We start from the raw sequence: 20,449 nt of genomic DNA on the forward strand, positions 1-20,449 counted from the left end.
GGTGCTGTGTCCTCCTGAGAGGGGCTGGGACAGGCACGCAGGGAGACCAACAGATGTATCATGACCCAGCCACTCAGGGAGCTGTTGGGGACATTTATTCCTCAAAGCGGCAGCCCCAAGCTTTGGGCTAAGGATACCCTCCCCTCCCCCTTAGTTAGAAACACTCTCTCCGCGGGCTCTGAAGCAGCTGGGTGGGCCCCCAGCCTGCACCAGGGGCCCCCTGGAGGCCCTCAGGAGCCCCCCACAGCTGAAGGCCTCGACATGTGGTGGGTGTCATATTGTCTGACGAACACCAGCTCCCCTGGGCCGGAGATGGGCGTGCTCCCGCAGGTGTCGTACCTGGGGGGGCGTGGAGGGGAGAGGAGAGAGGGAGAGGATGGTGAACGGACAGCCCGATTGAAATCTGATGGCCATGGCTTAGAGCCTAGAGCGCTGTGCCCCTAAATCTGAGAAAACGCAGCTCCGTCTCCCCGCTTTTTGTCACGACCCCGCCCCCATGGTCTCCTCCACTCCCCACACCCAGGACGCCTCCACAACAGCATCTGCGTTTCCCCTGATCAAAACCGGCCACTGGCTCTCTCCGGCCTTCAGGATACAGCTCAGCCTTGAATCAAGGCCCAGGCCTTGGTGGCAACTCCTCTGCCCCCAGACCCTTCCCATCTGCTTCCCTTCCCCTCCTCTCCAAATTCCCTTTAGGGACCAGGTTCCTTTCCTCTAGGAATCCTTGTGGACACCGCTTTCCCCACCAGGCCCCAGCATCTGAGTTCGGAATAAAGCCTTGAGCGCTCAAGTCAAATCTCAGCGCTTCGACTAAAAGCACTTCACCTCCATCCATCTGTACCGTCTGCCCTGTCGTCCCCAACCCGCCCCCACCCGACGTGCAATTCCAGCTCTTGCCACCAGGGGGCAGATGGTGTCCGCTCAGAAAATTTGGCCCCACCCACCGGCTCCACCCATCAGCGGGTGTCTGGCAGGCAGAGGGACGAGGGAAGCAGGGGCCAATGCGCCCACAAGCACACACACTGGCTCTAGAACGCTGGGGATCCCTTGATCAATAACTGTTACCCCTGTTTGGCCTTCAGGGAAAAGCTCTCCCGCAGAGCTAGCGATGGGGAGCAGGGTTGGAGGCCTGGATCGAGGGGAAGGGAAGAGGTGGCCCAGGTCAGGGACCCCACGCTCCCAGGGAAATCTCGACCCTGTCCACGTACCAGGTGAAGATGAGCAGAGTGAGGAGGGCAGCGAGGAGGACGGCCAGCAGGACGGACAGGATGGCAATGATGACCACAGTGCCCGCGGTCTGGGGCCCTGGGGCAGCCTGGAGCACCTTGGCTGAGGGCGCCAGGGGGTGCCACAGGCGGGTAGGGCAGGAAGGGAGGAAAAAGATCCGACCTGAGAAGAGGGGCCTGGAACAGCCCCCAGACCAACAGCCTCCCAGCCCAGCCGGGAAAGAATGGGGCGGGGCACAGGCTGGGAGAGGGGCTCTGACGGACTAGGGGCTGGCCCATTCCCCCCAGCCCACCCCCAGTCCGCAAGAGCCGCCAGGCCTAGTGTTGGACCTGCACACCTGGCCGCATACCTTGCTGCAGGCGGGTCTCACTGGACCACTCTGTCTCAGCCATGGGTCCCCTGTCACTCATCACCAGGAACTTCACTCTGAACAGGAGATCCACCATTGGGGGTGGGAGTCCCCAGGGCCTGAAACCCTCCCACCCTGGTGCCTGTCAGTCTGTCTCCCTGACTCCCAGGACCTGGGGGGAACAGCCTGGAGCTAAAAGCACGGCCTTAGAGTCCGCCAGAAGGGGCTCTGATCCCAGTTGTGACTGTCTCTGCTGTGCGGCCTTGGGTGCATGGCCTGCCCTTTCTGGGACCCTCAGTGTCCTCACTTAGGACAGTGTGGAGTGGGCTAGGTCCCCCAGCACAGAACATCAGTGAATCAAGTCCTGAGTAAGATTAGATGGGGCCCACTCTGACTGGATGAGGAGACCCCTCCCAAGTGGTCCAGGTGGCCTATGGGGTGGGGGCTCAAGTTGGGGGGAGGCTCTGCTCAAGAAGACGGGACAATTCACCGCGGCCTCCCTGGTCCCCTCCTGCCATTGGCAGAACTGGAGCCAGGCTCCCAGGCACCCAGGTGAAGTTCTGGACACAGGCAGGAGCTGTCCACCCCCAGCCCGGCCCGGCGCTCACCGGTAGGGGCCAGGGCCCGGCAGTGGGCGGTTGCAGCCTCTTGTCCTCGGGGAGCAGTGGGTATCGTTGCCGACGCGCAGGACCCGGAGCTGGTTGCTGGGTGGGCCGCCCGGGTAGAGAGCCCGGCTGGCCCTCAGCGTGAAGTAGTAGCCCCCCTGGGGGAAGTCGGCAGGGACCGGTGTGTCCTCCACCTTCTGTGGGGCCGTGAACTTCTGCGTGGCTGAGGGTGGCACCGAGGGTCAGCCAGTGGGGGCGGCCACATCCACTTACCCCCTGCTCCCTCCAGGCCCAGCCACCCACTTCACAGAAGGACAAGCAAGGCCCCGGCAGCACCCACCGTTACTGTGGGCCACCACCAGCCAGATGGCGTCAGAGTCGGAGATGCTGGGGTGGCTGAACTGGCCCCGCGGCTGCTCCAGCGTGAAGGTGGACTGGGTGAGCCTCCCTGCCAGGGTGGTGCTCGAGAGCTGGGGCACATAGTTGATGCGCTCTGCGCCGGGCGGGGGCAGAGCAAAGAGGCTCAACACGATGACCGACTCCCCACAGTCTAGTCTGGAGGCTCAAGGTCTGGGAAGCCCCAGTCTGAGGGGGGAGTTAGGGCTTTTCCTGGGAGTTCTAATCAGGCGTTAATCAGGAGGGCTTCTTGGCAACTCTGCATCCAGCCCCTGGCCCCTGCCTTGGGAGCCTATTAGGGGTGGGCACCATGGGAGGTCGGGGGAAGCCTTGCCCCCTTGAATCACCAGGGTCTCCGGGAAGTGTAGGGCAGATGGAGGCTCCGGAGGCCCCTCCCCAAGCTGCATAGTCAGTTCTGGGAGAGGCATCTTAGGTCTTGCTGGGGTGAGACTCAGATTTGGGGGAGCCTGAGCCCAGGCCTGAACCCTAGGCTGGACTCTGGCAGAGCCCAGTGACCTTGAGCTCTGACACTCTCTGGGCCTCAGTTTACCCACCTCTCAAGGTTGGTTTGTTTGATGGGAGGAGTGAATGGCTTGGTGGGGGCGGGGGGTGGTGACACAGGAAGACCCCAGGCCCAGACGTGGGGACGGGTCCTGGCTCAGAGCACAGGGTGACCTCTCCTCACCTAGAGCTCTGCACCTCCTGCCCCCCCAAGACTCCCTCTCCTTCGGGAACCCGTCCCTTTCTCAGCCTCCCACAGCCCTGTCCAGCCTTCAGGCTCTGCTTAGAGAGCTCAGAACCCCTAATTCCTCTCCGGGCCCCCGAGGTCAGAGCTCCCCCCTCCCTCCAGCCCCAGATGCTGGAGAGCTGTAGAAAGACGAGATGGGCTAGGGAAGTTTCCAGAACCCTCTTTCTCTTTTGGTTCAGTTCAGTTCAATATGATTCATTTCTATTAAATTCAACTCAGCCCCAAAGGTTCAGGGGTAGAACCTTCCCCTCTCAGAGTTCCCGGCTCTAACACTGAGGCCCAGAGCACCCTGCATACAGCAGGTACTTAATGTTCGTGCTTAACAGGGGAAAGGCGCAGAGCAGCAGCAATGGGAGTCGGGGGCTGCGTCTGTGAGCTCTTCCACTTTAAGAGCCTGACAGTGAACAATGCCTGTAGCTCCCTTGCAGAGCTTCCTTTTGGAGTGTTATCCTTAAAGACTTCTTGTTTGTTTTGGGCCACGCTTGCAGGATCTTAGTTCCCCACCCAGGGGCCAAACTGCACCCCTGCAGTGGAAGCACAGTCTTAACCACGGACCGGCAGGGAAGTCCGCTGAAGTCCTCTTTAAACCTCTCCTGGGGACAGGGAGGAAGGGAAGGAGGGAAGCCACTTGTGACAACTGGGCTCAGGAGACAGGGGGATGAGAAGCCCAGAGAGGGAGGAAGCATTCCTTGCTCCCCTGTCTTGGGGGGCGGGGGCACAGGTGTCTGCCTTGTGTCCTGTTCTAGTGGGCTGTCTCCCCTGACCCACCTGGGACCCAGCCCCAGACTCAGAACTCAGACTCAGGAGGCAGCTGGAGGAGGTGGGCTCTGTCTGAAGCCTGAAGTGTGGTGGGCACCACCCCCTCCCCACCCCACCCGCCCTGCCCCGACCCTCACTCACCCAGGCTCATCCCCGTCTGGAGGCAGGCCAGCAGCAGCAACAGTGCCATCAGCAGCGGAGGCTGTCCCCTGCCAAGCCCCATGGGCAGAACAAGCGTCCAACCGTCTGTCTGTCTGAGGGTCTGTCCGCAGCATCCAGAGCCCCAGAGGCTCCGCTCCCTGGGCTGGGATGGGGCGGCCACTTCTGGCATCTCCTGCTGCCCCTCCCAGGCGCCCCCTTCTCCCAGACAACTGGTCGGACGGGTTTAGGGGCTGAATCTGTTGGCCCCAAGGATTTGGCATCTCCAGGGAGGGGTCTGAACAGAAGAATTAGCTGCTGTGCTGCCAAGCAGCCCGGACACCCCACCCCCACTCCAGGAGGGCCTGGCCAGGGAGGGGCCCCGGGAGGGGGCGGCAGCCCTGGGGTCCAGGCAGCCCCAGTGGTGGTCCTGCCAGGCCCTGTGGAATGTCCTCATCCAAACAGTCCTCCAACCTGGCACCCAGGGCTCCCCTTGGGCACCCTGTGCGGAAGGGAGTAATCCTCATTTCCTGGATGAGGCACAGAAAGGGGAAAGAGGGGCTTGTCTAAGATCACCCAGCCAGCCGGGCAGACCCCAGAATTGGAGGATCACCTCCAAGGCAAGCCTGGGGGCACTTAGGGGACTCACTGCTGCGCCCCTGCTGCCTGGCCCTGGGAGGGGGCTCCCCATGGCCCCCCTGTGCGGAAGGCAGTAATCTTCATTTCCGGAATGAGGTACAGAAAAAGGAAAGGGGCTTGTCCAAGATTGCTGGGGCAGACTCCAGAACTGGAAGATCTCCCCCACAAGGCAAGCCTGGGGTGACTCCCTGCTGCCCTCCTGCAGCCTCGCCCTGGGAGGGGACTCCCTCACATCACCCTCCCCCCTCTCCTTATCCAGGTGACCTCCTCTCTCCCTCCTCCATCTCTGGCCACTGCCAGAGCAGGACAATCCCTCTTCCAGACAGAAGGTTCTCAGTTGGGGCCCAGGGCTGGTGGGCGGAGCATGTACCAAGCACCTCTCACATGGACTGGAGTAGCAGCCCCTCATGGGGTTCTCTGCTCCAAGCACAGGGACCCCACTCGGCCTAGCTCCACACTTGACCAGAGCCACCCTCTTAAAACTCAAACTCCTTTGGGGGATACTTAAATTTTTAAAAAACAATTATATTCTTTAGTCATTATAATGCATTCGATTTATATCTCTATATAATCAAATATATAATCCAGTTGATTGCCAGCCCACCTGAACTATCTTTATTTCCCAAAATACTTAAAATGTGCAAATTGTTTATTGCAGTGAACTTGAAAAAAGGAAAATATTCCTACCCACACTATTATTACCTAGTAGACTTTTTTCGACCAACTGTTTACCTGGACTTGCTAGCAAATGGTCGCAGACTTTGCAGGATTGAACACTACTGTATTTCACCAGTGATGACTCAGCCTCAAGGGAGTGTTAGTCTCTCCTTCGTGTCTGACTCTTCGTGACCCCATGGTCCGTAGCCCACCAGGTGCCTCTGTCCATGGGATTCTCCAGGCAAGAATACTGGAGTGGGTTGCCATTTCGTCCTCCAGGGAATCTTCCCGACCCAGGGATCAAACCTGGGTCTCCTGCATTAGCAGGCAGATTCTTTACCATCTCAACCACCGGGGAAGCCTAGCCCCCAGGGAACTGGGGGCCAAAACCCGAGGGGAAAATTCAGGGAACAGGATTCCCCTGGGTGGTCCAGTGTGTAGGACGCTGCTCCCAACGCAGGGGCCTGGGTTTGATCTCTGCTCAGGGAGCTAGGTCCCATATGCGGCAACTAAAGATCCTGAATGCTACAAGTAAGACCTGGCACAGCCAAATAAATGAATAAATATTTTTAAAAAGTATTTAAAGGGTGGGGGAAGGCAGACAAGGTTGGGGTAGTCTAGGTGTTCATGGGGAGCCTCAACCAAAAGGTGCTGAGACACCCTCTCCCAAGGCCTCTGGCCTCTGTGTCTTGGCTCAGGCCAGGCTCTCCCTGGAGGGCCCTCACTGCCTTGCGTTCCCAGCGAGCTCTTGTCCTTCAGCCCTACCTACCCCAGGGTCTGGCGTCACCAAAAACTCCCCTGATTGGCCTTGGTGCCTCCCCTTAATGCCTTCCACAGCACCTGACATGTACCTCCATCCTATTATATACTTGTTGCAATAAAATGTACTGTCTTATCAAGTGCATCTCTGGACACACCTGGCCCTCCTCCCGCTGGAAGCTCCTGGAGGCAGGAATCCCCCTCCCTCCCCACAGGATGGCTGTGCGGAGGGGGTGGGCTCTCAGGTCTGGCATGGGTTGTGGGGGATGCCTCCACAGAGCAGCCACTTCAGCGCGCTGCCCTTTACACGGATGGTCTTCAGATGCAAGTCATCCTGTGCTCGACGTTCAGCCATGGGACACGGAGGTCGTGCGTAGACTTTGAAGCAGAGGTGTGGGCCTCTCAGAGGACATGACCAGTGCTGCTGGGCCCGGAGGCAGAAGAGAGGAGGACACGAGCCGGCAAGTCCCAGGCAGACCCAACCCCGGAAAAGCTTCTCTATCTCACCAGCCTATTATTACAGAAATGATCACACCTGGGAAAGCTGGAAGTATATAGAACAAAGAATGCCCTTACATACAGTCCCCACCCAGAGTCAACAATGGTTAACATTTTGCTATACTTGTTCTCAAGCCTCTCCCGTGTGTGTGTGTGTATACACACTATGGGAGAGTATAGTATATATGTGTGTATAGCATACACACTTATGCTTCCCCGGTGGCTCAGCGGTAAAGAATCCGCCTGCAATGCAGGAGGTGCGGGAGATTCGGGTTTGATCCCTGGGTTGGAAAGATCCCCTGAAGGAGGAACTGGCAACCCACTCCAGCATTCTTGCCTGGAGAATCCCTGTAGATAGAGGAGCCTGGGGGCTACAGTCCAATATATATATATATATATACACTAAATTACTCTCTATACATCAATACATACCTACATGTGAAAGCGAAGTCACTCAGTCGTGTCCGACTCTTTGCGACCCCATGGACTGTAGCCTGCCAGGCTCCTCCATCCATGGGATTCTTCAGGCAAGAGTACTGGAGTGAATTGCCATTTCCTTCTCCAGGGGATCTTCCCAACCCAGGGATCGAACCCGGGTCTCCCGCATTGTAGGCAGACGCTTTACCATCTGAGCCACCAGGGAAATCCAGATACCTACATGTATATAAAACATATATATGTATACTTACAAAAAGTATGTGTAAATATATGTTTATACTGTATATATTACACTTACATGAATATATTTTAATATAATGTATATAAAAGTGTACAGATTTACTTTTTTCCTCTTCTTTTACTCTTCTGAAAGGCAGCTGAAAGCGGCCATCAGAACATGGGAGGAGCCGGCTTTAACCTTTCGAAAGTACATTCTTGCCCATCGACTCATCTTCTCAGATCCCAGAAGCAGGCAGGCAGGCCTGATTATTAATCTCATCATATAGATGAGAACACCGGGGCCCCAGGGAGAGGAGCTTTCTCAGCCCTGTGGACGGTCAGTGGTGGGGCTGGAAACCGGCCCCCTCTTCATCTGTGTTTAACCCAGGGGCCGTAGGAGCAAAGGACCATGCATCTCTCTGGGTCCGTGGCCCCCTCGTTACTGCTCTGCACAAGGTCTTGCTCTTTTCCTAGTCTCTCCCGGCCCTTCCCTATCCTATTTCTGCGCTCCCCAAGGCATCGACTCTCCCCATTTGGTGCGTGCCTCTGCGTTGCCTATGGCTGCACTGATGTGCATGAAGGTCTTTGTGGTCCCCAGCATGCAGCTCACAAAGGAGCATCCTTGGTTCCCTGAAATAGCGCCGGAGTGATAAAGGTGAAATGCGTGTTTTGTTTTGTTTTCTATAACAAGCCCCTTTCAACCATACCTGAGTTTATGTTGCTATGATTTTGGAGAGCCCCTAGATAATCACAGGTTGGGGGCTGGTTGCCAAGGGAACCAGCCACGTGATTAAGAATTTGCAGCTTCATCCCCCGACCTCTGGAGAGGGGAGAGGGGCTGGAGGTTAGATTAATCATCAACTGTCAATGGTTTAATCAATCATGCCTATGTAATGAAACCTCAAAAAAAAATCGCAAATATTGAAAAAAAACCAAAATACTGAAAAATCAGCCCTATTTCTACTGATTTGAAATGCTATTTTCAAAAAATCTTCTCTGTTTAGCTGTGTCGGGCCTTCATTGACTCATGCGGGATCTTCCATTGCATCCCAGAGACTCTCTAGCTGCGGCTGAGACACACGGGTCTTAGTTGCAGCATGTGGGCTTAGCTGCTCCACAGCATCTGGGACTTCAGTTTTCCAACCAGGGATCAAACCCACGGCTCCTGCATTGCAAGGCAGATTCTTCACCCCTGGCCCACCAGGGAAGTCCCTGAAATGTTCTATTTTTAATCACAAGCCACAATCGTGGGCAACCCTCAGTGCCCTTTTCACTTGATCCAGGTCAAGTTTCCATATGTCCCCAGGGCGATCCTCCCCACAGCCCACCCCGGGGCACCAGCCGGCTCCATCTGTCCCCCCAGGCCCAGTGCTCCTTCCCAGACCCACAGGGCCTGAGGAGTGCCTCTGGTCCTGCATTCAAACCGGGGCTTCTGCAGGCAAGCCGGTGTGAAGGGGATGGGGACCAGAATGCCTGGGGGAGCCAGGGAGGGCTGCTGGGGCAGCTGGGACACACCTAGCCCTGGGGAACAGTCTATTCCCGAGGACCTACCTGGCCATGTACCTGGGGTGACTCATGGGACAGGGTGGGGCACCCAGAGATGTCTGATGACCCGAGCCCACTCTCAGCCCATTCCCCACCCCTGCCCCGAGGGCTTTCCCACTGCCCTAGGTGCCTATATTCAGGGCACAGGGACTGGAGGGCGAAGGTGAGCCTGACACTTCCATGAAACAGCACCTCCACTGGGGAGCGGAGGAAGGGGGGCTGAGGACTTGGAGAGAGAGGCCAGGATGATTAATGGGGCATTCCTGTCTGTCCCTCAGCGGGGAGAGGTCGAAGTCAGGGAGAAGAATGGTTGTCAAGGGTGACACATTCTTCCTGGAGATAACTCCAGCCTGCGTCACCCCACAGGGAGTGGGGTTTCGGGGAGGTGGGGACTCATCTGACAGGGGAGGGGAGACTGAGGCCAGCAGAAGGGGGCAGGGCTGCCTGCGGGGCTCACCCAGAGGAGGAGGAATCAAGGGTGACCCCTGGGCTCTTGTCCCTAGAGGTCCAGGCTGGGAGCAGTGGTGGTCGGTGGGGAGAGGGCCAGGACACGGCTGCAGTGGGCCCTGGGGAGGAGAGGAGGCAGCGAAAGCTGGGTCAAGGGGCCAGCGTGACCCCGGCCCTTCCTGCCTCCAAGCCTCTGCACACATTGTTCCTGCAGCTCTCACCACGGCCCCCTGCCCTGCATACTCCACCCACCCACCCCCACCCACCCCCGTCCCGCTCATGTCCCCAACACTGTGAGGGTGGGTGGATCAGTCTGCTCCACCCACCAGGGCAGAACGCCCCAGACCAGGCAGCTTAACAGCAGACCTTTACATTCTAGCAGTTCTGGAGGCTGGAAGGCCAAGATCACGTGGGCAGGGCTGGCGTCTTCTGGACCTCTCTCCTTGGATCGTCCCCTTCCTGCCTCTTCACCTGGTCTGTCCCCTGCAGCACCCCAGTGTCTCTGCATCTTAATCTCTTCTTATAAGGGCACCAGTCCGATGGGGTCACATCCCCACCCTCAAGGACTTAATTACCTCTTAACTTCATTATCTCTTTAAAGACCCTTTCTCCAAATACGGCCACACTCTGGAAGCCCCCTGGAGGCCCAGCGGTTAGGACTGGGCACTTTCACTGCAAGGGGCACAGGTTCCATGCCTCGAGGGAACTAACTAAATAGTCACACGCTGAGGCTTCAACATAGGAATCTGGAGGAACATAGTTCCATCTGTAGTAGTCCGCTCCCCGGTCCCCTCCGTGAGTGGGACTGGATCTGACCCTCCCTCTGCGTGGCCTGGAGGGTCTCTGGGCTGGGTCCCTGGACCGGGTCCCTGGACCTGTTGTCCTGCCCAGCAGCTGCCCCTCCCCCCTTCTGAGGGGACGAGTTGGGGTGGGTGGGGTGGCCAGGCTGCAGAGTGAGCAGCGGGGTGTGGCTCTGTCCATCTGCTCCTGTTTCATGTCGGCCCCTCCCGAGAAGGTGGTGCCCGCCCCACCCTCCGCCAAGGGCCTGGCAGCTCCCCAGGTTCTGTGAGCAGTACGGGAGGGGCCCCAGGGAACCCGGGAGGCAGTGGGTTGGGCGGGCCAGGAGCTGGACGGTCCCTCCCTGCCTTCCAGCTTCCTCCTAAGGACAGCAGCGCTCTGCAGAAAGTGCTTGAGTCGCCATCCTGCGAAGGCACCAATGAACTGCCCCTCAGGCTGGGACACCGGCCCTGGGGGGCCCTTCCTAGGAGGCAGAGAGTCACAAACCCCAACAAGGCTCTGAGGAACTCCAACAGGAAAGGAAATTCTTTCCGTGAGCACAAAGCCAAACAGGAAGGGGCTTCCCCGGTGGCTTAGTGGTAAAGAATCCTCCTGCAATGCAGGAGCCGCTGGAGACATGGGTTTGATCCTTGGATCGGGAAGATCCCCTGGAGGAGGGCATGGTAACTGACTCCAGCATTCTTGCCTGGAGAATCCCCATGGACAGAGGAGCCTAGCAGGCTACAGTCCATGGGGTCACAAAGAGTCGGACAGAAGTGAAGCGACTTAGCACACGCGCAACCACAAAGCCAAACAGGAGCTCCTCGTGTTTCCCCTGCGCCTGGGGCCTGGCCACCTGCCCGGGCGTGGCAGATGGTTGCTCTTCTGACTGCCTCCTGCAATGCTCTTCTTACGTCCGGGACACGGCTTTCCGACTGCTATGTGCCCCCACCCAAATGATGTCTCTGCTCGGACTCAGTTCCCTCACCCCCACCCAGGACCCCCCCCACCATGGTGGGGTCCGGGGGGCGGAGCCTGTATCTGCACCTCCCCCTGCATCACCCAGAGGGTGGGACATGCCAGGCTCCCAGGGCACTTACCTCAGCCCATTCTGGCCAGCGTGAAGGGGTATCTTTCTTTTATAAAACATTCAAGCAACAAACATGTATTAAACACCTACTGGGAGCTGGGCACTGTGCTACCTCTAGGGGGCGCTCTGGTGAGCAAAGCACACGTGGTCCCTGGCCCCCTGGAGTTGAGGGTTTAGCGGAGGAGATGCAGAAGCTCGTCGTTTTAAATGTCTGATTACAACATGGAAAGAAAAGGTGCCGAGGAGGAAAATAACACGGCTCTAGGAGAGCTGAGGGGTCAGGAAGGGCTTCCCTGAAGAAGTGTGAGGAGCTGAGGAGCGATCTAGAGGAAGGGGCATGGAGGGGGGTCTCGATCAAAAGAGAAGCAGGTGCAAAGGCCCAATGGCAGGATGGGGTGGAGGGGCTAACAGAGGCATGAATTCAGGGAGCAGGGACGGATCCCGGCGCCTTGCAAATGCGAAGACCTGCTCTCACGGGGAGGAAACCTCTGAGGGGGAGGCAAAGGTGAGACACATTAGGTGTATCACCGAGTTCCTCTGGATGCCGGGAGGAGAATGGGGGTGGGGAGCAGGGATGCAGACGTGGGGAGACCAGCAAAGGGGCGACTGCTGACACCCCATCGAGAAACCGGGGTGGCGGGCCTGGGGGACTGCAGGGAAGATGGAGAGAAACGGATGCTTCAGAGATCAGAGGAATAAAGCGACCCTGAGCCTGAGGGAGGGAGGGGTGCTGGCCGGTTTCTACCTGCTGTCATTCTGCTGCCTTTGATTTTTGGCCCAGTGAGTCATCTGTGAGTCATCGCCCCCACAATCACTGCTGCTTTTTTCCTTCTTCACAGTGAACTTGTTTTTAACCACTGAGCCATGATGTGATGGGCCAATGGGTTTGGAGGTACTTCCCCAAGGACAGCCCTGGAGAAAATGGAAAACATCATTTAATAAAGAGGTTCTCCGCAATGTGGTTCTCACTAGGCACCCTGCTCCAGGCCGTCACGAGCTGGCCCTCGCGGGGCTTGGGTCTAGCTGGTGACCCTCTCGAGCGTGACTCTGAGGCAGAAGGCCCCAGCACAGCTCCCCAGAGTCCAGCGTGGCGGTGCCTGGGCTGGTGATGACCGGGCCCACCACCCCAACTGTGTGTGGACTCTGTGGCGTCCAGGCACGCCTGCTCTGGGGCAGCACGCCCACAGCCCAGCAGGCTCCCTGGGCAGCCTTCCGCTGACCAGGGCTGTCTATCTTTGTAAAGTACTAACAATTTGTTAGTGTTTGTGTGGATTCACTCATCTACGATGACGTTCCCAGAACCCCCTTTTTCTGGGGATCGGCTCTAAGGCTGAGGCAACAGGACCACTTTCAGAACATACGGGGCCCCATTTTGCATGCCTACCCATCCCCACATCAGAAGCCTGGGCACAGGAGGGGCCTCCCTGGTGGTCCAGTGGTTGAGAATCCGCTTCTTGCATAAATCTTAATTATGTTGAATTGGTTCACAGCACTTTTCAGGTCTACTATATACTTCTGCTTCTCTGTACATTCATTCTATTAATTTCTGAGAGTTTGATATTCTGACTGAATATCTTAATTTATCTACCGAAAACAACTGTAATTAAGTGGAACTACATGTAACTCTGTCCTGTATTCTCCATGCTTTCTGTAAATGTGTTACTATGTTTTCATAATTTAAAAATTAAAAAAGAAAGATTAAAAAAACCAATCTGCCTTCTAATGTAGGGGACATGGATTTGAACCCTAGCTGAGGAACCAAGATTCCACATGCCACCGGGCAACTAAGGCACAGCTAAGATCTGACACAGCCAATAAATAAATACATTTTTTATTTTAATGAAGGAAAGATACCCAAGCACAGCCTCTCCCTTTTGGCTTGTCTCTCATGTTTAAGAAGTGCCGGATTCCTCCAATCACCTCCCCAATATTTCTAGAATCCACCTCTTCCTCCCCAACATGCTTCGTCTGCCCTGGCTCAGGGCTGATTCCATGTGCCTGGAAGACCGGGTCACCCTCCCTCTTACCGAGCTCCCGGCCCGCCCCCATCCCTGCTGCCGTGGCCCCAGGAACCACCTGTGTCACCATAAGGCAAGACTACGTCTGACCTCCCCGAGTCCCTCTTTCTCCTTCCCTCCTCCTTTCCTCTGACCTGACTTACATTTGCCTCCTGAGACACGTCTCACCCCTAGTTAATCCCCTTGACCGTCAGGTGGGGTCAGTTGCCCCCCATGCCCAGGCTTCACTCACCATGTTGCAATGTCTGTTTAGAGCTCATCTCCACAGTCAAGGCCCAGGTGGCCTCAATGAGAGCAGCTCCTCAGAGGGGCTTGAAGATGTTGTTTGGAAGTGAGGGGCAGCCCCAGGGATGCACAAGACATCACAGGACTCAGAATCCACAAAGATTCTGGCACTAACAAGCCACCAAAGGACCCCGGGACATGCCAGAGCCAGGGGCAATTCCTGCTCCTGGCTGATCCTCCATCTTTGGGCAGGTTCGTTCATCTTTTCACTCAGCAAACACCAGCGGATCCCTATTTCTCACTATCATTTCCTTCCTGGGCAGGCCCCAAGCCAGGCATCCTGGGTCTTAAGGGCCTTGTTGTCTGGTACTGGGGCCAGGCCTGGGAGGGACAGTGTGGGCCGGGCTCCACTGGTGGTAGCTGGCATAGCGCAGGGCCAACTTTTAACCCTCCTCCAGTTCTAAGAATGAGCCTCTCAGATGGCTCAGAAGTGAAGAACTGGCTGCCAAAGCAGGAGACACAGGTTCGATCCCTGGGCCAGGAAGATCCCCTGGAGAGGGAAACGGCAACCCACTCCAGTATTCTTGCCTGGAGAATCCCATGGACGGAGGAGCCTGGTGGGCTATAGTCCATAGAGTTGCAAAGAGTCAGACACAACTGAGCGACTAAACAACAATTCCAAGAATCCAAGAGGATCCTGGGCTCTAGGGCAGCGGAATTCCAAAAGTGGCAGTCTGACAGGGCTGGTTCTCATGGCCAGGTGTCACCCAGGACACCAGGGCCTGAGCTCCCAACTGCACCGAGAGCAGGTCTTGTGGCTGGTGAGGATGCAGGCAGGGTGCGAGAGAGACCACAGGGACCGGGGCGCATGGGTTTTGAAAGTAGACTCCCGTGAAGCGTTTACCTGGGAAGGAGCACTGCTAAACCCACCTGCATTAGTGCTGGGCTTCCTGGCCCTGCCCCCCACCCCATTGGGGGTGGGTTTCCCTGGGGCCATCAGGAGATGCGGGTACCCCAATGCATAGCTAGGGCTAGCAATCTAGAGGACAGGCTTGGGCCAGGGCCCGGGCTGGTGGCAGGGGCAGGCTGCACAGGGCGGAGCCAGGCTGGGCAACGCGTGTAACTGCCCCTCTTGCAGAGCCAGTGCGGGCACCACCGGGATGGAGGAGCAAGATGGCATTTATTCATCTCCAGAGTCAGGGGAAGGGGGTAGATTTCTCCGCTCGGCGCCCTCCTCGGGTTGGCCTGTATGCTGGGAGCCGCAGTTATGCTTAGAAGGGCCTGGGAGCGGCCGGGGGACACGGGATGCAGGGACAGTGGATCGTGGGCAGATCACTGAGCCTGTTTTTCCATCCAGAAAACGGTGACAGCTGTGCAGTGGGACGACACACCGCTGATCCTCAAACGAGAGTGACTGCTCATCCTCTGGCTTGGCCGAGGTGGAAACTGGAGCCGTGACCTCCAGAGACCCAGGTGCGCGGCGGCCACTGAGACATCGGGTCCAGCGGTGGGACGCTCAGCTGTGCACAGACGTGCGCATGCGCGGGACTCGGCAACCGCGGCGCCATGGCGCCCTCTTGTGTCTACGGTGGGAATCACCGGTCTTGCAGGCGGACGGACGCTGGAGAGTCAAGCGGCTCCTGCTGGGTGATGAGGGCGCTGGCTACTGGACAGGAGAGTCCATCGGGGGCAGATCGTCTCAGGAGTGTAAGCTCGAGGGTGCGTGACAGTCCGAGGGGGTGATAGCCCCCCCAACAGTAACAGGTCGCATCAGGACACGTGGTCATCTGAGGCCCAGAGCAGTGAGTGAGCACCCCAAGAACAGCAGCAAGCCCTGCGTGAGGGCCCATGCCTAACACTGTGTGTGTGGCATGTAGCAGCCGCTCAATAAATGCTTGTGGAATGGGAGTGAGCGCAGGAGTGTGTGTGCCATCTGCATGTGCAAGGAGGTAGGAAGTGGTATCCGGATCATCACAGCAATCTACACTGTCTGACCTTCCAGCCAGTGAGGGCTACCCTCAGAAAGGGCCCATGTCCAGGGAAGATGGAGGCACCTCTGAAAGCCTCACTGCAGCCCCAGCCGCCAGTGAGGGACAGACGGAGGGACAGAGGGACAGACGGGGGCCTCATGTACCCCAAGATGGGCCCGGCCCAGCCCAGCCCACTGCAGGCCTCCTCCTGGGGCCTGGAAGCCTCCTTTCGGGCAGTGTGTCCACATGACCTCCAGCCTTGCTTGAGGTAGGCAGATCAGAGGCAGATGGCATTGGGGGCTGGATGCCTGGCCTGACCGCGGCCCTCCCACAACTTCCTGGAGGCGGGGGAAATGAGAAAGCCCAAGGCAGGGCTGCTAGCAGTGGGATTTCAGGCAGGGCGGGAGGTGCGATGTGGAACACACACGCACACACACACACATACGTGCACTGTGCACTCACCCCCCGGCCCCCACCGCCCCAGCCCCAGCCAGGTGGGCCAGGCTAGGGGCTGAGGCTGGGGAAGCGTTCCAGGCCAGGCTCGCAGCCCACCGGCAGGGTGGCCGCCTCACTGGGCGGGACGTGGTGGGTCATGTAGCGCTTTCCCATGAAGGAGCCAATCCGCAGCTGCTCTGGGGCCTCCTCCGGCCACCACAGGCTGGAGCTGGATGGGGACAGGGAGACAGGCTGTGGGTGGAGTGTCTCCCTGCTGGGTGGAGCGGGCTGCTGAGCTCCCACAGCCCTCCTCCTGTAGCCTCTGATGTCCCTTTCCTCCCTGGGAGGACCAGCTGGAGGCCTGCCTCCTCCAGGTGGCCACCCTGGCTCCCTAGGTATCAGATCATTGAAACAACTGAGGGCTCACTGGAGAGAAAGCACGGTCAGGGAGAAGGGCCCAGGCAGAGCAAGGTGGCCCCGTCTATGAACCCGTCCTCAGAGGACCTGCTGGACCGCCTTCCTGAGCTCCTAGATGAGACATTCAGGGTGGAAATTCCCTGCACATTGCTGAAAGGGGCACCAACCAACTCAAAACTACAGGGCTCCCGAAGGGCTCCCAGAAGGTGCTGGGCCAGACAAAGAGCAGGGGCTCTGGGGGGGGGGGGTGGCGAGGGGCCCTCCGGGGGTCGCCACTCACAAGCGCACGCTGGAGGCTGCCAGGAAGGCCAGGAGCAGGAGGCCGCCCAGGGAAGACAGGATGGAGGTGATGACGATCATGTCTCCACTCCGCCGCCTGGGCCACGTGTCAATGGAGCCTGGGGACTTCCCTGCACACACAGCGGCTTTCAGAGGCTGCCCTCGGACCCCAGGGCAGTCACCTCCCCGCCATGCTGACTGCTGCACGTCCCCAGCTGGCCTCCTGAGCCTGCTCATCTGTCCCTCTCTGCTGGGGCACTTGCGCTCTGCCAGCCTGGACCACCTGTCACGCCAGCCTCTGCCTTGGTCTCACCTGCCAGACTGTTCCCACCACCCATGGCAGGCAGAGAGGCAGCGGAGCTCAGGACCAACCGGGTGCTGCCCTGCTCCCTGGAGTCTGGCATTCAAGGCCTTCACGTGACAAGATCCACGCCCCCTCCCCTCTCCGACCCCAGCCTCTGCAGCCTGTCTCCCAGGCACACCCTCATGGGACACTCGGCCTTTGACGTGCAGTTTTCTTGGTCTGCTGAACCGCTGCTCCTTGGCGCTCTGCTGAGAGCAGGCTTCCCAGGACCACGGCTCCAGCCTCTTTCTTGCCCTGGCCCCTCTTTTCGACCCAGCAGTGCCCAGCACAGGGTTGGCTCCCTGAAGGAGGGGCAGACTATTTCTGTCCATGATGGGGCTTCAGCCTAGGGCACCCGAGGGTTGGCAAACATTTTGGGATGGACAGAGCTGGTGTCTCTGCCCATAGGGCTGACCCAGTACCCTACCCTTTAGTGGGAGGTTCTATTTAGGGGGTGGCCTGGACTTGGATTCTGACTCGGGGGCCCCAGTCCCACGGTAGCCGGGGGAGGGGCTGGCTGAGCACAACCAGGGTGCCGATGTTGGCTGGTCCACAGGGCACACCGGAGTCGGAGCGCCCGGCCCTCCAAGCTACCTTGGAGGAGAGCGATGGGGTCGGACCACCTCGTCTCGGCCTGGGGTGAGCCCCTGGAGTTCATCAGCAGGAACTTCACCCTGGGGGAGAGGACCAGGGATGAGGCTCCATGCCTCGACTGCTCTGGGCAAGGCCCCCACCTCGGCCAGGCCCCAGGCAGCTCATGATGGCTAGGCTGTGGGCCTGTCATGTTCAGGACAGGGGGGCGCCCTGTGCTAAGCACCCCGAGACCTCTGTGGCCACAGCAACCTCTGCCACCAGCCCTCAACCATCTGAATCGCCACTCTTCAGACACCCTCTCTGGTTCAGGCGTCCCATGACTAAATGCCACGTACAGGGGGCCTCAGGGTGGCTCACAAAGGTGTGTGAGGCCCCAGCCCCTGTTCTCCAGAGGAAAACTGCTGGCTGTGTGGAGTCTGTGAGGCCTTGGAAGGCCCCTCAATAGGAGCGGGCACCCCAGGCAAAGGCCAGGAGGGAGAGGTGTGCTCAGGGCGTGCTCAGAGACCAGGATCAGGGGAGCGGGCAGGCTGAGCTTCGAGGGCACCGCCCAGAACTTGAGTTGTATCTCTGTTCGGGGTGGGGGCTCTGGGATCCAGGCAGGCTGGCACCTGCCATTGACGGGAGCTGGCTCTGGTGGCCGCTAGGGACGGGGTGGGAGGCTGAGTCAGGGAGTGGCCACTGGGTGAGAGGGTGAGGGGCGCCGGGGTGGAAGGCGGCTACATTCTGCCCCACCGTCTCTGTGGCCCCTGCCGGTTCCCCCAGCCGCACTAAGTCACCCTGAGTTTGTCTGGTCTTGTCCCCTTGCTCGCTGGACCCCTGCTCTCCCACCCCAGTTCCACCCTCAGCACCAGGCTGACTTTCCTGCCAGACCCACCTGTGGGAGGGGCGGTCTCCAGCATTCCCCTCCCCCTATGCTAGGGCCTGCAGACCCCTTCCCATCCCCCACCAGCTCTGTGATGCCCACCTCCTCGTGGAGGCCACCTGCCCCTCCAGGAGATCCGACCCCACACAGGAAGAAACCAAGGCTGGAGAATGGGAGGGGCTTGCTCGGCCTGCAGCCAGGAAGGAGCGGGGCCAGGACAGAGGCCTGGGCGGAGACTGGGGCAGGGGTGGGGTGGGGCGGGGGGCAGCCCTGGTCACAGAACCCGACCCCCACCCCTCCATCTCCCAGTACAGCTCCCTTCCAGGTTTCAGGTCAGGCAACTCACCTGTAAGGCCCCGGGCCCGGGAGGGGGGCATTGCAGTAGCGAGGCTGATGGAGGTCAGCAAGGCAGCCGGCGTCATTGCCCACCCTAAGCACGGGGGCGCGCCCGCTGCCACCCGCCGGGTCCTCACAGGGCAGCTGGTCCATGGTCAGGGGCAGCGTCATATAGTGGCCATCGGTCAGCAGCCGTGGGGAGGCTGGGATCTCAGCCAGTGTCTGGGGGTTCTGAAAGACCCTAGAGGCTGCAGGAGGGAGACACAGGCAGCTGGGGCCGCAGGGCAGGAGGAGACAGGCAGTCCACTCCCATAGCCCAGCGCCCTCCACACCTCAGAGCCCAGAGTGCCCCTCCAGACACAAATCAGACATCACCTCTCAGATCCCCTGCAGGATAAAGCCCGAACTCCCCATTCACACCCAGTTGAGAGGGGCTCCCAGGGCCCTGGAGCTGTCCTCACACCCACTCGTCACTCCAGGCCCCAGACCTGCACCAGAACCTACCGTTGCTGAAGGCCACCACCAGCCAGACAGTGTTGGCAGCACTGGAGTGCCCATCCAGGACACAGCGCGGCTGCTCCAAGGAGAACGTGGTGGCCGTGACCTTTCCTTCCAGGTCCCAGGCAGTTATCCGCGGCGTGTAGGGGATGAGCTCTGGGGCCGTGGAGACATGCGTGAGGGTCCAGGGCACACTGCCCCTGGGGCTGCCTCTCCCGGTTGGTGGGGGGCAGGGGGTCCCAGGGTCTAATCACTCCAGCAGGTGCCCCAGCCCCTAGGGTCTGGTCGGGTGCACCCCTCCCGGCACCCCCACTTACCCAGGCTGAGGCACGGCTGGGGCCAGCCCAGCACCACCAAGAGCAGCAACCAGGGGCAAGGCTGCCTGGAGGGGAGCCCCATGACAGCCTGCAGCACACCCACCGGCCTGCTTCCACACCCACAGCCTGGGGCCGGTCTGGCTGCCTTGGGCGGCGCCCCTCCCCACACACCGTGGGCCTGGAGGAGCTGGTTAGTCAGGCTGCCCCGCTGGCCAAGGGCTGGAAAGACCTGAAAACATAAAAGCACCCCACTCCGCCTCCCAGCCCAGCCCAACCCGGGGAGGGGGCTGGGCAGGGGCAGGCCAGGGCTGAGAAAGGCCCCTGGATCCCCGGGTGCCGGCCAGGTCACCCCAGCGGCCTGTGTCTGAGTTTGGGTCCCACCCAGACCCCCAGCCTTGGGGAGGAGGGCCACATGCCAGAGATTCCTGCACCCCACGTACCAGGAGCCTCCCTCTGGCCTTCCATCCCCACCCAGGGGAGGAAGAGGGCAGCTCTAGCTCCCTCAGGGCCCAGTGGTCCTGCCCTCCCTTCACAAGGCCACATCCTCCCTTATACCCTTTGATCATAGAGCCAGGATGGCTGGCCAGTGCCCTGCTTACATCACTCCCTTGGGTTCTCACTATATATGTATATATATATATATTTTTTACTTTTTAGAATTCTTTTAAATTTTTCATTAATTTTTTTGGCCACACTACTCAGCTTGAGGAATTTTAGTTCCCTGATCAGGTACTGAACCCAGGCCCTGGCAGTGAAAGCGCCAAGTCCTAACCACTGGACCGCCAGGGAATTCCCTTTAGTGGGTTAGTCGCTCAGTCATGTCCAACTCTTTGCGACCCCATGGACCACAGCCCATCAGGCTCC

At 59.0% G+C, this 20,449-nt stretch overlaps 2 protein-coding genes across 2 annotated transcripts; both read right to left on the reverse strand.

Moving 5' to 3' along the window:
- Positions 1–230: 230 nt before the first annotated feature.
- On the reverse strand, positions 231–4,307 carry LOC138076938 (uroplakin-3b-like protein 1). The gene is made up of 6 exons (XM_068969275.1): positions 4,226–4,307; positions 2,522–2,674; positions 2,185–2,404; positions 1,577–1,653; positions 1,209–1,329; positions 231–339 (listed from the first exon to the last, which is right to left on the reverse strand). Exons 1-6 carry the CDS (start codon positions 4,305–4,307, stop codon positions 231–233), a joined length of 762 nt encoding a protein of 253 aa, XP_068825376.1.
- Positions 4,308–15,057: 10,750 nt separating this feature from the next.
- Positions 15,058–19,667, reverse strand: UPK3B (uroplakin 3B). Its single transcript, XM_068967131.1, has 7 exons — positions 19,586–19,667; positions 19,275–19,424; positions 18,781–19,018; positions 17,573–17,652; positions 16,637–16,766; positions 15,967–16,168; positions 15,058–15,174 (listed from the first exon to the last, which is right to left on the reverse strand). The coding sequence occupies exons 1-6, from the start codon at positions 19,665–19,667 to the stop codon at positions 16,009–16,011; spliced, it is 840 nt and encodes a 279-aa protein (XP_068823232.1). The 3' UTR covers positions 15,058–15,174; positions 15,967–16,008.
- Between the last annotated feature and the right edge of the window lie 782 nt (positions 19,668–20,449).

Source organism: Capricornis sumatraensis, chromosome 3 (assembly GCF_032405125.1).
Source record: "Capricornis sumatraensis isolate serow.1 chromosome 3, serow.2, whole genome shotgun sequence".
Taxonomy (NCBI): Eukaryota; Metazoa; Chordata; class Mammalia; order Artiodactyla; family Bovidae; genus Capricornis; species Capricornis sumatraensis.

Coding starts and splice junctions, on each gene's coding strand:
- LOC138076938 (XM_068969275.1), bottom strand. CDS start 4,307: ATGGGGCTTGGCAGGGGACAGCCTCCGCTGCTGATGGCACTGTTGCTG. Junction 2,405..2,521: donor GGTGGTGGCCCACAGTAACG/GTGGGTGCTGCC, acceptor TGCCACCCTCAG/CCACGCAGAAGTTCACGGCC. Junction 340..1,208: donor ACTCTGCTCATCTTCACCTG/GTACGTGGACAG, acceptor ACGCCCCCCCAG/GTACGACACCTGCGGGAGCA.
- UPK3B (XM_068967131.1), bottom strand. CDS start 19,667: ATGGGGCTCCCCTCCAGGCAGCCTTGCCCCTGGTTGCTGCTCTTGGTG. Junction 19,425..19,585: donor CCAGCCGTGCCTCAGCCTGG/GTAAGTGGGGGT, acceptor CCACGGCCCCAG/AGCTCATCCCCTACACGCCG. Junction 17,653..18,780: donor CCGGGCCCGGGGCCTTACAG/GTGAGTTGCCTG, acceptor CCTCTCCCCCAG/GGTGAAGTTCCTGCTGATGA.